The sequence below is a fragment of the Halichoerus grypus genome, chromosome 3 (assembly GCF_964656455.1).
Source record: "Halichoerus grypus chromosome 3, mHalGry1.hap1.1, whole genome shotgun sequence".
Lineage (NCBI taxonomy): Eukaryota > Metazoa > Chordata > Mammalia > Carnivora > Phocidae > Halichoerus > Halichoerus grypus.
In genome coordinates this window covers 31,228,703-31,244,702 of record NC_135714.1, presented here as the reverse complement: position 1 = coordinate 31,244,702, position 16,000 = coordinate 31,228,703, and the positions used below count along the sequence as shown (strand labels likewise).

Genomic DNA, 16,000 nt, shown 5'->3' with positions numbered 1-16,000 from the left:
TTTAGGATAAAGAAATACAAACACAAAAAGTATAAAATATAAGCTTTAAAGTAAACACTTTAGTTCTCATGCTAAGAAAATTAAACCCGGTAAGAAATTAAAAAGTTTACAAATGAGATTTAATTTCTGCATTCAGTCAATAAAATTCTATTTTAAATGAATGGAATCAATGAATTAATTCAACACATCAGTCCATTCAGTCACGTGACATAACAAGCTCTGACACCCCCGTACAACCCAGTGCCCGTGGTTAGCAATACCGTGCTGTGCGCTTTAACAGCGCGGTAAGGGTATAGAGCTCATGTTAAGCATTCTCACCAGAATAAAATAAAAACATAACAAAAAAGTCAGTCCATCTTCCAAAATGACTTTTCCTTTCAAACTGGAAAAAAATAATTTTCCTAAATTCATGAGGACATTTCTGATTTGGCACAAACCACAGTGTATATGATCAAACACAGTTCTTGTTAAACTGTGTGTGTGTGTGTGTGTGTGTGTATGCACGCGTGTGTGCATATCCTGGGCAGAGATATTGGAAAATAAGTATGTAAGAAATGGCTTGACATGAAGACCTGGCAACAGCAACAGTAATTAATCAATAGTGAATTAAGTCAGTTCAGATGATAGACTGAAAATAATACAATCAAAACCAGACAAGAACACACACACACACAAGCGGTGGCCCTGGGTTCTCTCCCGCCATGCAGCACAACCTCTCTGTGCAAACTTCCCGGGAAGACAAACGACACTGAACTTGCCGCGTGAGTGTGCTCACCTCTTCGGCACAGCATTCCCACTTTGTTCTCCACTTGAGCTATGCTTTAGGTACTTAAAAAAATTTGGCGAGGAGGCGGAGGGGTTAAGACGAGGTGGAAGAGCAGGAGCTGAAGACTGACCTGAGCAACTTTTAGACTCGCCCACAGGTGGATGATTCACACTAAATAGCAATTAGAGAGAAGGCAGGGCGATTAGCGGGAAGGGGGGGAGCCCAGGGGGGACCCAAAGGGGGGCGCAGAGGGAACAGGCTAGGCTGCCGCCGTCTGCTTATTTAAACACCAGCTGTCACAGTCAGAGGACTGCTCTTCACTTCTCTTCTGTATCCACTGTCTCTTTGACAAAGGTAGTTTTCAGTAAAAAAAAAAAAAAAAAAGAGTACTGTGAAAAGTCATTCTTGATCATTTCTCACACATGTACGAACCCAATAGTGCTTTTTCCTCCCTTCCCTTTTCAGAAACTGGCAGCAATTTTTTTTTTGTTTTTTACTTAAATGCAAAAAAAGGAAAGCAAAACAAAATCCATAGTTTTTAAAATACATGTCTCTTTAAAATGAACAATAACCTGCCTGGAATTCAAGGTCTCACTTCTTGTGCATAAATGAGGAAAGAGTTCATAAGGGAGCAGAAAGCAAAACAGGTATGCTAGGGAGGGAGGGAGGCGGGCATCTCTCCACCCTCCCCTGCCCTCCCCTGTCCAGCAAGATCCATTAGGAAGCTGCATTCTTGGCGAGAGGGGAAACGTACTGTCAGAAGTACCCCTTTCCTACCACGTCTGCTTGTGTGAAACTGCAGGCCTAGCAAGAGAACTGGGCATCTCTAGACAGGAATGCGTCCACAATCACTGAAAACGCCAGAAACAGAGGTCTGGGGACATGGCGGAGAGGGGAGAGAGAAGCCATAACCCGGCAAGAGCCCCATAAACCCTTGAACTATTGTCTCTAAGATGTCATATATTAAATACTAGCTTCTGGCGTGTGTCCTGCTTTGGGATCATAGTTACGCAGCCGATTCTTGAAAGCCATAATCCTTTCCAATGGCTGATGGGAAACAAAGTGGAGAGGCTCTGCTACACCTTTCAAATAGTTTCACTTCTTCACTCAAAACCCGTCAAACACCTCCGTCAGACTGTGCCTGATCCGTGCGTGACCCCCACCCCGACGCACGTCAGTCCCAGGAGGGCAGCAACTCTACACATTTATTCACGTTTATAGGTGAGAGGTTTTAAAAGATTTTTCAAGTTATTTTTAAGGATAACTCTGTGACTGCTTAGGGTCAAATTAATTGCCAAGGGACCCCGGAAGGGGCCCGGAGACCTTCCGCTCCCCTGCTGCTTACCCATCTCTAGAACCAGGAAAATCCAACCGCTCATTCGAGCCCAGTTATTCAAAGTGAGCAGATCCGGTTAGCAGACTCTAGAATGTGCACACGGAAGGACATCCATTCCAGTTTGGTTACACACAGAAGCTAAGCAGGTGTGCCCAAGTCACAACCGGGTCAGGACCGAGCCAGCCCCGGAACCCTGCGCCGCACAGGCAGCAGACGCGGCAACGTCGCCGCTCGTGCCCCGCCTGGGACGGACGCCGCATCTCCGTGCCACCAGAGTAGGATCCCAGGTTTGCAAATGAGGACTCCCCGGCTCGCCCCCCTGCCACCTGTCCCCAAAGCCGGCAGCTAGGTTGCAGGAGCCCTGCCTCGCACCCTGCGTGAGCAGTGACTACTACCCACTTCGAGGGCCATCTCTGCTCCGTCTCAGCTGCTTCCTCCTGAGACTTGTACTTGCTACTCGAACAAGCAGCAAGCCTCTTACATCTACAGAGTTGCCGCGGGAGGACAGAACACACCTTCAAGTGTTAGCTTTTAAGCCCACAGTAGAACCCGACTCAAGTCTCTGTCATCCAGTAAGCACAGCTGGGCTGCACATTCTGGGTTAACGACAGATACGCCCCAGCTAGTTACACAACAAATTCACATTTTTAAACAAATCTTACTTCCGGTCATGAGGCGTCTCCGTGCTCACTGAGTGGTACCTCATAAGTTTCCTTTGGGAGGCCCCCGGAGACCCCTGAGCCGGTTCCGGAGGCTCCGGGCACTCCACGGGGAAATGACTCAGGGTGTTGGCGCGCCTTCGGAAGCTCTGCTGGGGTGACAGTGGGGCAGGCTCTTCTGCGGGCTGGCTCTCCAGGTCACTGGACAGGTCATCCGAGGAGCCGAGGAGCCTGAAGGAGCTCTCGGAGGCGGGCAGGGCCTCTTTCTCACACACGGACGGCTCCTGACGGCAGACGGACAGCAGGTCAGGCGTATCACAGGCAATCTCCTCCCAGGGGCAGGAAAACATTTTGACACAGGAGCCCATCTGGTTATAATGCCATCTAGAGGCCACCGAAAATGTAAGGGAACGAAGGCCCGATAAGGCCCTGCTTATCAGAGACCAAATGCTAGGCTGCTGGACAGATGGGGAAACCTGCCCAAATCCAAGGGGAAGGACGCAGCTGTTGTAAGCGAAGCCGTCAACAGCCCCTTCTCCCTGTAAAAGACTCTACTGTGCTTTTAACTCGTAGAACTTGTCTGCACTGTTTACACAAACCAAGACGTTCTTTATCTCTGCCAAGTGTGTTCATACGTGTTCTACCCACATTCTTAAGGCTCTCTGATTTTGATCTAATGTTGAAATTTAACTTGGTGATCCTGAGGTTAAAAACTATATCCTGTTATCATTCTTCGAATATGAAGAATCTCTCTTTAGGCACTTATGCCAGAACTCACGGCCAATTATTTAACTTCTTTCTGTACCCCAATTTTCTCATCTGTAAAAGGGTAGAGAGAAAATTTATCTCAGTGGGTTTCAAGAATTAGACAAGGTAATCCAAGTCAAAGTGCACTGTAAAATGTTATACAAATATAAGTTACTGTTATCAGGTACTTAATGAAGCTACTAAGTAGGTAACCCCAACATTTGTTGAGAAATCATGACAATACTTTAATACCATAGTCTTTCGAGATACATGCTTTTTCAAAGACATGAACTACTACTCAGGCAATCCTATGCTTTGCACTGCACCCAGGACATGGTTGGTGGCTAATATATTCTTCTCCTATCAAAGAACATAAAATAAGGGGGGGCATATCAGTTTGCCCCTGCTGAAACTGCTAGAAGAGATAAACATAGAAAGAGTAAAATGAAATGAATGCATCTAATGATAGACTGAAGAATCTAAATTCTATCTCTTCATTTGATATACGGTTGCGTGCCTTTCAGATGATATATTAAGGATTTTAATTTTTAAAAATATGTTTATTGAGGGGAGAGATATACATTTAATTTTGTAGGAATTAGACAGGAAAAACTTAATTCCCAACATACTACAAAATATTACCTTTAAACATAGCTGAAATTTTTCATTCTTCGAGACTCTGTAGTTCCAAAGATCCTTTTAAGGATTTAAAATTTTGTCTAAGACGACACATCAGAGCAAACATTCTCCATTATGCAAACCTGCTCATCTCAACTCTTATTAACTTCCCTCCAAATTACACGAAGGAGCTAATCCTTAGCTTAATCTTACACCTAAAAGGGCTACTCGGATGTTCCTCAACAAGTAGATGATCAATTTACTGGTAGAGATCCAGTTACATAAAATAGCTTATTTTTACAACAGTTTCTCAATCTCAGGTTAAAAAAAGACGTAAAGAAGTACACATAAAGATACCCCCACAGACAATACAAGCAGGTGGCTTCTGAAAGTTGTATTTCTCTTAAGATTACCCTAGAAATTCAAGCTTCATATATATTTTAGATCTGTGCTTTGGAGAAGAACATAAACAAGCGATAAGACTTCCTGGAAAAGTCACTTGAGTGACATGAGCCTCTTCACAGTATCTTTATTTGCAGTGGTCTGAGAAGCCTCTTCCCTGTCCACTTCCCCAGGCGCAATGCCTATCCTTTACAATTTAATTCAAAGGCACTACTTCCCCCATTCCCACGCTTTCTCTGGTTCCACTGGTCCAAAATAACTTCCCTTCCCCTTGCTCTTAGGATGGCAAAGTTACCACCATCTCTTAGTCTAACTCTCAGGGCTCCTTCCATACTCTGATGCTGGTGTTATTTGAGTATCTGTCGCCTCCCAGTTAAGTTCCTGAGGGCTTTGTCCCATTCATCTGTATATTGCAGATACACCATAAACTGTTTCCCAATGTGAAGTAAACTGTGGTGTAGAACCAGTATGTAGTTGATGGAGGTCAGATGATGCTCTGTCCCACCAGATTTTAACTCAGAAAATCATATTCTGAGGACTGGTGTCTAGGGCCTCGCTCCCGAGAGAGAGTCCGCAAACCGGGAGCATCAACACCACCTTGGAGCTTGTCAGAGATGCGGCATTTCAGGCCCCACCCCAGGCCTACTGAACCAGTATCTGTATTTCTGCCGGAACCGCATTAGAGGTACACCTGAGAACTTGAGCAGCACCCTCCCAAGTCAGTGTTTCTCAAGCGGTAGACGGCAGGTGGTAGTATCAATTTCGTTGGCCATGAACATTTTTAAAATAAAAAAGATCCAAAGAGAACAGTACGTGTCACAGATTGTTTACAGTAAATACTGTTTTGTGCGATTTTAATTCTGGATGCGAGCGTGTACGTATGTGTTTGTGAATCGTTTCACAACGTTAAATGAGTTTCTTACTGTTGGCTATGGTCTAAAAGCTCTGAAAGCCACGTGCCCGGGAGCAAACTCAGAACTTGAGAGCTGTGTGGTCAGGGGCTGGCTCCACAGAGCTTCCGTCGCTCGAGAGTCTGAAGGAGCTCTGGTGGCAGAAGGAAAGCTGGCCTGCCTAACGAAAACCCCAAGTTCACTTTCTGGTGGTTAAAAAGAGCTGAAGCTGCCTAAATGTCTAGAAAGCAAGAAACTAAAACAAGGACACGGACACAGGTTTGTTACCAAAGAGAACCGCTGGCTTGCTCATTATCACGAAGCTGTGCTTGGGGACAGACCCAAGGGGTGAAGCTTAGTTGTCTAATTTATAAGAACAGTAATATTTAATTACAATCGTAGAGCCAGCCAAAGGGTAAAAGTATTCAAGCTGTAAACTTCACGGAATTCACAAACCCACTTTTGAGGTTTTCCCAATTTCAATTATTTTTAATATTGGGCAAGAAGTCCATTGGTTGCTTTGTGATGAATTACCTCTCAGTGATCTAAAAGTGTCATCTTGCTTCTTTGCTTATGTAATGGCCATCTGCTTTGTTATGTGAAACTTTTAAGTTACAGAATTGCAAGACCAGCCCTCCTCCTGCACCCAGAAGTCTCAGGCACCAAACTTTTCATGATGAAAGATAGGGGGCTTCCTGGGATCCTCTTGTAGGCTCTGCAGGTAGCAGATGAGCATGACCCATGTGCTGATTTCTTCAGGGTGTCACAGAAAGGGAGATGTGCTTACTTTGCTCGTGTTACTTAAAGTGCTAGACATGGAGCTGTCCAGATCCAGACTGGAGGAGTGTTCCTGGAGGCCTCTGGCTTTACTACCCTACATAAAGAAAAGCAATCAAATTAGAATCCCTTAGGCTTGTGCAAAGGCATCAGATAGAAGCAGCTTGGTCTATTTAAACCACCTCAGGAAAAATGATCTACTGAGATAAAGCTGCTGAGCACATATGTGCATTAAGATAATCAACATTTTTTTTTTAATAGCACAGCAACCTAAATGTTCCTGAACACCTTGTGTATGAGTCATTTGGCAGGGATGACGGGCAGGAAGAAGAGACAATCTGTCTATGAAGAAAAGCAAGCACACTCAACACCTCTCTCCAAGTCCCAAGCTGTCACACCCCGCCAGCTATGGGACGCCCAGACAACACTCTATCCACTCAGGAGCTCTCAGACGTGGCCACCTGGTTTTGTAAATGGACTGTTTTTAATTATCTCTAAGGATGTTGCAAAATTCTGAGAAACACCTTCAAACAAAATAAAATTTAACCAGAACAAAATTAAGCATGGTTCAGATGGAGTGTATCATGAAATTTTAAAAAAACAATAAAAACAAATAAACAAACAAAAAAACTCTGTAAGACATTTCAAGCTCCAGAAAGATGTGAAACTTTGAAAGAAAATCAAACTCTGATCTCTCACGAGTGCCATCAAAGGTCAGATACACCCGCTGGGGTGGGGAGCACACAGCACGTAATTTCTTAGGGCACTCCCAGAGCGGTGTCCAGGTCTCCTCCGCGCTGCCTGCAGTGCGCAAACCTGTCCGTACAGGGCCAGATACTGAATCTCCTGGGCTCTGGGGGCCATACTGTCTGTGGCAACTACTCAGCTCCGCACAAAAGCAAATTAAGAATATAGGTAAATGAGTGGATACCACTGTGTCTCCAAAACTTTATTTACAAAAACAGGAGGTGGGTGGCATCTGACCCGAGAGCCACAGTTTACTGACCCGCTACAGAGTTCCAGACATGTACCAGCCGCGGCTGACGGTAAATGGTTTTTTAAGCTGTGCCTCGTGGCACTTAGGGAGGATGGGTCCCACACTTTATTACATCTAATCTGTGCTCTTCACAGAGACTGGCCAGCGAATAGCATCCTTTTGGGAAACAAAAATACCATGCTATGTAAGAGAATTTCTTTTAACCTAAACCTAGTTAAAAACTGAAGTGTAGGTAACACTGCTCTAAGGCTGAGAAGACATAAAAAAGGTTTTTACGCTTTTGTACTTTATAACAAACACTGATGGCACAAAAGCAAAGAAATGAGGGCGCCTGGCTGGCTCAGTTGGAAGAGCATGCAACTCTTGATCTCAGGTTTGTGAGTGTGAGCCCCACATTGAGTGTAGAGATTAAAGATTTTTCGTTTTGTTTTGTTTTGTTTTGACAGAGACAGCGAGAGCGGGAACACAAGCAGGGGGAGCGGGAGAGGGAGAGGGAAAAGCAGGCTTCCGGGTGAGCAGGGAGCCCAGTGTGGGGCTCGATCCCAGGACCCTGGGATCATGACCTGAGCCGAAGGCAGACGCTTAACGACTGAGCCACCCAGGCACCTTGAGCACAGAGATTACTTAAAAATAATTTTTTTTTTAAAAAAGGCAAAGAATTGAATCTTATGTTCTCTTAAAAAGTGATTTTAACTTAGATTAGGAGAAATTATGCTACTTACCCGGGATAAAATACTTTCTAAAGACTCTGTTAAAGATCTCTTGGCTTTATTTTTCAGCATATCTAGTCTAAATCGAGTGGCACTCGGTGGTAACTCACTTCCAATATTCTCTGCTGCAATCTGTGAGGTCTAAAAAGTGAAACAATGAAAAGTTAAGTCAGTCACTTACAGCTTCCTTGCTCCCTTCCTTCTTTCCTTCTTAAAGGAATGATCAATCTCTAGGATGCATCTTTTTGACCCCAGGACGTTATTCTGATCCCCTGACCTCATCTCATCCACTCCTCGAAGGCAAGGCTGCAAGTCCAGGAAACAGTCTGCCTCAAAGCACTGCTCCGACCGCTCCAAACAAAACGAGGAAATGTGCTTGGAAACCACTCTGTTAACAAAGCTCGTGAGCTCGGGCTCTGCGGTCGGGATCAGAGATGTGTCCCTCACTAACTGGCCTTGGACAAGCTACTTCCTCTCTCCTCGACTTAGTTCCTTCCTCTGTCAACTCAGACCCACCTCACGATCTAATCCTAACGCTGTGTTGTGAGATGAAACAGGTAAAACCACGTGAAGCACTGAGGAGAGCTGCTGGTACCGAGGTGGACAGTGTTAGCTCTTCCAAGTAAAGAACAACTTACCTTTGGGGGAATTTCAGAGGCTGAAACAAATAGAATCCACTCCATAACTTTAAATTTTTTTTTTTTAAAGATTTTATTTATTCATTTGAGACACAGAGATACAGAGAGAGAGAGAAAGCATGAGCAGTGGGAGAGGGAGAAGCAGACTCCCCGCCGAGCCAGGAGCCCGATGTGGGGCTCGATCCCAGGACCCTGGGATCACGACCCGAGCCGAAGGCAGACGCCCAACCATCTGAGCCACCCAGGCGCCCCTCCATAACTTTAAATTAATCCCTTCATCACTTTCTGTGGAGCTGTCTTCTCCACTTCTTCCTCTCCCCCACCTACAGGTTCTGTCACCCCTTGCCTCTGCAACCACGCTTGCCCCCCTCACTGGTCACAACATGAAGTTGCCAACACAATGGTGTTTGGATGCCAACCACAAAATGAGGTTTAATCCTACTTATTAACAAAGAGGTATGGTTAAAAAAAAAAAAAACTATAAAAAACTCTCTAGATTAAAAACACAAACAAGCACATACTCCAATACTCTAAACTCAGACCATTCTTTGTTGTTACATACTTCAAGCATACAGAAAAGTGCACAGACCAATATAACACGTGCATCTGCACCCCCCCCCCCCCAGCTCTGGCCAAGTGAACATGCGCATGTTGAGAGCAGTGAGGATCGTGGGCTCCAGAGCCCAGGCCCGGATGAGATGCTTCTCTGTGTCTCCCTAGCTCTGTGGCCTTGGACAGATCTTTACCTGCTGCCCCTCTGTTCCTCCACCTGCAGACTGAGGACACACAGGGAACCTTCCTCACAGAGCACTTATGAGCTTCAGATGAACTAATGCACATTAAAGCACCAAGAACATACCTGACGCTCAGTAGATGTCAGCTATGAGTCACGGTCATTGACTCTTAGCTACTGTTTCCCATGTTTTATGGAAAACATTACAGACCTCTGTGATGCCTCCTGGAACCACTCTCCATTTCCCAGCTGCACAAATAACCCCGCTCCTGAAGTTGGTGTTCGTCAACTTGTACCATGTACCTTCATATACACGTATGTATCCATAAAACATACGTAATGGTTTACATATAGTTGAAACTTTAAATGAACAGATCATCCTGTACATACCCTCCCATAACTACCTTTTGTCTTTCAATGTAGTTTTTCAGATTTATCTGTGTTGACAAATGTTCTTGGATTCACTCACTTTAATTAGAGTGCAGTTGCTCACTGTATAACAACGTAATTTGTTCACATTCCTATGCTTAAACATGTATTCCTTCGTGCTTTTACAAAGGAGACTGCGCTAATCTCTCCCGAACATAGCTCCTTAGCACAGATGTGAAAGTTTTCGCAAGGTAAATAATTAGAAATGTCCTTGCTGGGTCACTAGGTCTGCGCGTCTTCACAGGTACCAGATACGGTCAGATTTTTTTCCCCTAAGTGGTACTAATTAACAGTCACAGTATCAGTACATGAGAGTTCACCTCTACATGGCATGGTCAGATTTCTCCATTTCTGCCAATTTGATGGCTACAGATGGTCTCTTAATTTGTCTTCCCCAGATTCCTATGTGATTATGCATTTTTTATTATTTAGCTATTTGCTGGTCAGAGATACAGGTCTTCTTTGAAATGATGAAATCCTAGTTCATCAATGAATGTCATACATTTTTCAAGGCATAAAAGAGAAATAAAGGGTTCTGATAAGAGCTACCTTTGGCTTCATGCAGTCATCAGAGTTTTACTTCTGTGAGAATTAGAATGTGCATTAAGAGAATGACAACTAGCTTAGAAATTCTTTGGAGGGAGACCATCATTTAACTTTGTGTTTTCGTAGAGTATACGGAGCATGCTCTGGACACTTCCCACTTGCTTGCTGAAGGAGCGAATGAGCAATGATCACCAGGTAGGCCCTGGGGAAACACGTACCCAAAGCAACAGACTCCTGCAACAGATATTGACTAAGTGCCCGCTAAACATCATGCAGCATGGGCAGGTGCCTTACTCACTGCCATTGGTCCTGTGCAATCATTTACCAAATATCAAGGCCTGTCCAGACTTGCAACAGACTCCAGAGTAAAGGAAAGGATCCACACAGGGCCCTTGGGGGCCTGCCCTTGACTCGCCGCCAGTTCTCCCACAAAGTTAAGAAGTCGTGCGCTTGCTTTCAAACTCCACACAAGTTTCCATGAAGTGGAAGCATTTTGAATGGATTGTTTTGATACATAAAGAAAACACTGGCTACAAGACCAGTAGCACACAGCAGAAAGTACATACAAGAAAAACTGCACTTTTCCTTTTCTGAAACCAGGCCATAAGAATGTCTGTACACTGAGTTCAACGCTTCCTCTGCTCTCCTCTCCCACCTAACATGATGCTTTTCCAGGTCTATCACCACAATTCTAATATGCTTTGAAAATAATTCATGTTTAGAAAATATATTCCTTGTTCATTTTAAAATAAGCATCTAGAAGTTTCTCCTTTGAAGAGGATGCTGGTTCTTCCAATTTGGGGTGCTAGAGCAACTTGCACCGAGTCGCCACACTGCCCAGCCCAGGACAGAAGGGTGAACTCTGCACAGAAGTGTGGAGCCAAGTTTTAAATTCTGCGGCTACACCGACGTTCTCAGGTCAGAACCCACCATCCTGTGGCGCCGTGGCGTACCCACGAGCAGCCTTATTCCTAACAACGAGCACCTGCAAGTAGCCAAGGTGTCCACCAGAAGGACGATGGAGAAAACTGTGGGGCTGGCCCATGGGAATAAAAAGGAACAAACGACTGATGACACGCAACAACATGGATGAGTAGCACAAAGTGAAAGAAGCCAGAACTGAAAGAGTAAAGACTCTCTGATTCCATCTGCAAAAGTTCTAGAACAGGCAAATCAACCTATGGTATAAATAATCAAAACCGTGGCTGCCTGGGGGAGGGGTAGCGAGGACCAGCAAAGAGGTATGGGGGTACATTCCGGCGTGAAAGAGGATGCTCTCTATCTTGATGGGGGCTTGGGCCACCTAAATGTATGAAGTCCTCAAAACTCAACAAGTAGTGCACTCAAGATCTGTGCAGCTTACAGGATGTAAATCTCCAAAGACAACTGTGAACAAATACTGAGCTACAGCTAATTATATGCACGCTGAAGTGTATAGGAATAAAGAGTGCTGGTATCAGAAACTTACTTTACAAGTCATCCAAAAAAAGGTGAAATAAGAACTGGATGGATATATGGGAAAGCAAATATTGCAAAATGCTACAAATGGTATAATCTGGATGGTGGGTATATGAATGCTCACTGTGTGTTTCTTCCAACTTTCCTACATGTTTGAAATTTTTCAAAATAAAATGTCAGAAAAACTCCTCTACTGGAAAATGGACCCAGGCAAATCAGTGAGTAGTTATATAACATTAAATTTTGTTAGGTAAGTTCCTAAAAAGCATAATGATTAAAATAGTGCCCTTGGACCTGCGACACATCAGCTGTCATTCCCTAACATGCTGCTTGACCTCTTCCCCACATCTCCATCTCGAACAATGGTATTACACCACCTGCCTCAAAAAAGTTGTAGAAAAACTGGAATCACTCATGCAAAAAATTCAAACTCTGGTACGTGGCAAACATTCAGTAAGTGGCAGTTGATTGAATATTCTTAATTTTTCACACCAGCTCTGTCCAAACAAGTAGAAACAGTATGTCCACTTACTAAAATGTGACACTTTCTAACTTCATTACTTTACAGGTCTTTGCCCAAAGCGATTCTTCCTTTTCCACAAGAACAAAACGTCCTTCAGTTGTTCTATTTTATAAAAATGGTTCCTCTGACAGCTATCCAACGCTACCATTTTAGTCTTTGAAAAGCACATACAGCATCACCACTGGCTCTGAGAAGTGCAGCCCTGGGTCTGTGCTCAGCGTCTTCTGTCCACTTGAGGGCCAGGGGCCAGAGAAGTTCACTGCCAAAGCCATGGTTCTAACTCCTCTCTAGGTCAAGTCATAACACTGTCCAAAGGCTATGGGAATTTTTAGGTGCAACAAGAACGTAATGAGATCCATGTAAACTATTTGGTAGCAGAAAATGAGAGCAGGAATCTACTGGTGAATCTCAAAGCTTCATCTGATCCATCTAAAAACAGCAGCTGCACTGAAAAGCCTGATCCTCAGAGCCCGAGTGGGTGTCCAGCCTGGGGAAGACCCAACCACAACTGGGGATCAGAGCAACTTCTTTACAGGCACGGACGTGAGCCTGCTGGGGAACAAAATGTTTAGAAACCTCGAGAGAAAGCACTGACAGCTCTGCTTTGTGAGGCTTGGAAGCTGTGACATTAAATTCTCTCATGTTTTCAAATGGGAAAAAAAATTAAATATATTTCTCCACTGGACTAAACTATGCCCAAATCATAAAGATACTTCTCTGTTCCTTAAATATCAGTTTGTACTTAGGTCAAAACTTTCCATCCATCATAAATGCTTCATTCCCCTCCAGCAGTTATAAATCATTTCAAATTATCAATTTCCTGTTGGAACAAGTTAGGGAAGAAAATTACAACAGGGAAAAACTATTAATGGCACAAGAGGGAAAAAAAAGGGGGGGATGGAAACAAGAAAATAGGTTGAAAAGCAGCAAAGAATTCACTGTCAGCGTAGGCTGGGTGGCCCACCCGGGTGAGCTGGAGGAGCACAGAACTCCCACGCTGTCCTGGGAAGGGAGGGATGGGGGCTGGCAGAGGCCAGACACACATACGGTGCACTGGCATTAGGGTCCCTGCTAAGAGATGCTAAGGTTGGCCAAGGGGATGAAAAACAATGTTGGACACTGTACGTGAGCTCTGTGAGCTCAGGAAAGGGACCTGACTGCCAGAGCCAACTGGAAGGTAGGAATCTGGGGAGAGTAAAACCACATCACAGTTAGGTGACCAGAAAAGCAGAGGTGTTTATAGGGAGAGGGTGCGCCACTGAGCGTTAAAGCCCCTGTAGAACAGATCAGTTAGGCATTTTATAAAAAGGCAATATACTGGGGTGCCTGGTGGCTCGGTCGGTTAAGCGCCCAACTCTTGGTTTCGGCTCAGGTTATGATCTCACAGTTGTGAGATCGAGCCCCATGTCAGGCTCTGCGTTGGGCGTGGAGCCTGCTTAAGATTCTCTCTCTCCCTCTGCTCCTTCCCACCTTCCCAATCTCTCTCTCTCTCTCCAAAAAAAAAAAAAAAAAAGACTGCAGCGTGTGGGTGGCTCAGTCAGTTAAACATCTGCCTTCTGCTCAGGTCATCATCCTACGGTCCTAGGATCGAGCCCCATGTTGGGCTCCCTGCTCAGCGGGGAACCTGCTTCTCCCTCTCCCTCTTCCTCTGCCCTCCCCACCACTCATGCTCAATCTTAAATAATAAAAAATAAATAAAATCTTAAAAAAAATAAAAAGACCATATACTTTTGGAAAATTAAGGATTTTCTGAACATCTTTCAGTGATATTTCTCTAGATTTTCTGACTTACAAGGAACTTAAATACAAAATGCACACCTGGAGCTCTACTGGTTATCATGAATTGACTTACACAGAGTCTAAGGGACATAAGAACGTGATCCATGACACCACATGTATGGAATCCCAGACTCGGAGCCCCAGCTTCGGACACAGCACCCCGAGACAGAAAAGCTGAACAATGCTTGTGCCCAGAAGAGGAAGGCAAGCCGATTCGGGACCTCCAGCACGTGAAACAGAATCAATGCCAGTCTGGTACGTGGATGCCCATGCGCCAGGCTCCCTAGCATGGCACCTGACCTGTCAGTACAGCTACCTTACATTCACATAGTACTGACATTCCAAAGAACCTCCGGGCACCTTACAGAATTCTGAAGGCAGCGATGCAAGGTCATTCCCGTTTTCCCGGGGAGAGAGGGGAGGTGACAGAGACGGGCTCCCTGCAGGTCAAGCAGCTTGCTGTGGCAGTATCTACTCTCCAATTCCTTCTTGAAGCTCTACACCCGCCCTCTTGTTGGGAACGCCTGCTCCACCCGCCCCGTGAGGCAGACGCAACTTCTCTCACCGCCTCCAAGCAGTCTAAATATTTCCAAATTTCTCCTACATGTGCAACAAGTAAAAATAAAACACAGGGAGAAAAAGAGTTTCAGAACCTGAGAAAATCCTCAAGTTTCTGTTTTACACAGCATCCTGGTAAAATTAAAAGAGGGGAAAAAATGCCATACCTGCTTTATCTCCCCAATATGGATGTGACCTTTTTGTTTCTCTTCATATAAACATCTCAGGAAAGAAATAATCAATTCATTCTCTCGCTGTTCACTTCTTGGTCTCGATTTCTTAAAAAAAAAAAAAAAGAATATATTACGTTTATTTTTAATTGTCAACAAAACTGCTAAACCATGCCTTTGAAAATGCTAACAGCTTCCATCCACCCGTTATAATGGCTGCTTTTACCCAATCATCTCACCAGGGGGCACCAATGATCCTAGCTAGACATGGACACCATTACGGGACAATGGAGCCAGTGGGCCAGATTCAGCTTTTGACCTCTGATGTCCCTATACCTAAAACAAATATTTCAAATCAGATAGAAGCACAGACAAAATATTTAATAAATAAGCTGTCTTGAAAACAAGAAAAGAATAAAATCTGTGTAAACATATCCAGAGGTCAAGAGCCATAATGGCCACATGTTTATAAACTTTTATGGCTAGGGAACTGGAAAGGAAAACAGCAACTGGATCGAGGGTCACGGTCCCACACATCCAAAGTGCTGTTCAGCATGAAGCACTTTCTGCAAGCCCCACAAGGCCTAAACTTGCACGCAATATTTCATGGCACTGACTTACTTTTTTTTTTCTCCTTTCTTTTTTAAGGAAATTCTCCCTACACCTTTTATTTTTCAGATAAGTAGTGGCAAAGCACACTGAACTAGAAATCAGGATACGTAGGTTCTGGGTGCTGCCACAACAAGATTACATGACCAAAGGCGAGTCATGTAATCTTAGCTTCCTCATCTGTTCAAAGAAAGATTATGCACAAAATAAACTCCCCAATTCTTTGGATCTGAAACATCAGTGTTCATTTTTAGAAGACCATGTAATTTAATGTATTATTTTCTCTGAAAATGAAGAAAAAAGTTATTCTGAAGACACACAAAGCTTCTAGCCTATAAACCTTGAAAATATGGGTTTTTGAAGAGTTTATTTGAGAGTGAGAGAGAGAGAGAGAGCAGGGGGAGGAGCAGAGGGAGGAGGAGAAGCAGACTCTGTGCTAAGCAGGGAGCCCGCCAACTGGCGGGCGTCATGGGAGCCCTGGGGCCCCGGGATCATGACCTGAGCCGAAGGCAGACACTTAACCAACTGAGCCACCCAGACGCCCTGAAAATGTGTGTTTTTCATAATGATGATTATCCATTTTCCTGCTCACCTCCCCCCCCCATCCAAACTTCTAGCCTGCTCTTCAAAACAAAGACTGTAATAAATGAATCCA

The 16,000-nt window shown here is 44.4% G+C and overlaps 1 protein-coding gene across 7 annotated transcripts in view; it reads right to left on the bottom strand.

The window, feature by feature from the left end:
- Positions 1 to 16,000, bottom strand: part of TBC1D1 (TBC1 domain family member 1) — a 226,314-nt gene that overhangs the window by 81,512 nt on the left and 128,802 nt on the right. For 4 of the 7 annotated variants that reach the window (XM_078068498.1, XM_036076054.2, XM_078068493.1 and 1 more), the window contains 5 exons: positions 14,734 to 14,844; positions 7,915 to 8,043; positions 6,206 to 6,292; positions 2,765 to 3,045; positions 776 to 937 (listed from right to left, as the gene is read on the bottom strand). In XM_078068498.1, coding sequence (XP_077924624.1) covers positions 776 to 937; positions 2,765 to 3,045; positions 6,206 to 6,292; positions 7,915 to 8,043; positions 14,734 to 14,844 — 770 coding nt within the window. Of the gene's footprint in view, positions 1 to 775; positions 938 to 2,764; positions 3,046 to 6,205; positions 6,293 to 7,914; positions 8,044 to 14,733; positions 14,845 to 16,000 lie in introns of those variants that run through there. The other 3 variants (XM_078068495.1, XM_078068496.1, XM_078068500.1) reach the window with 3 other exon arrangements.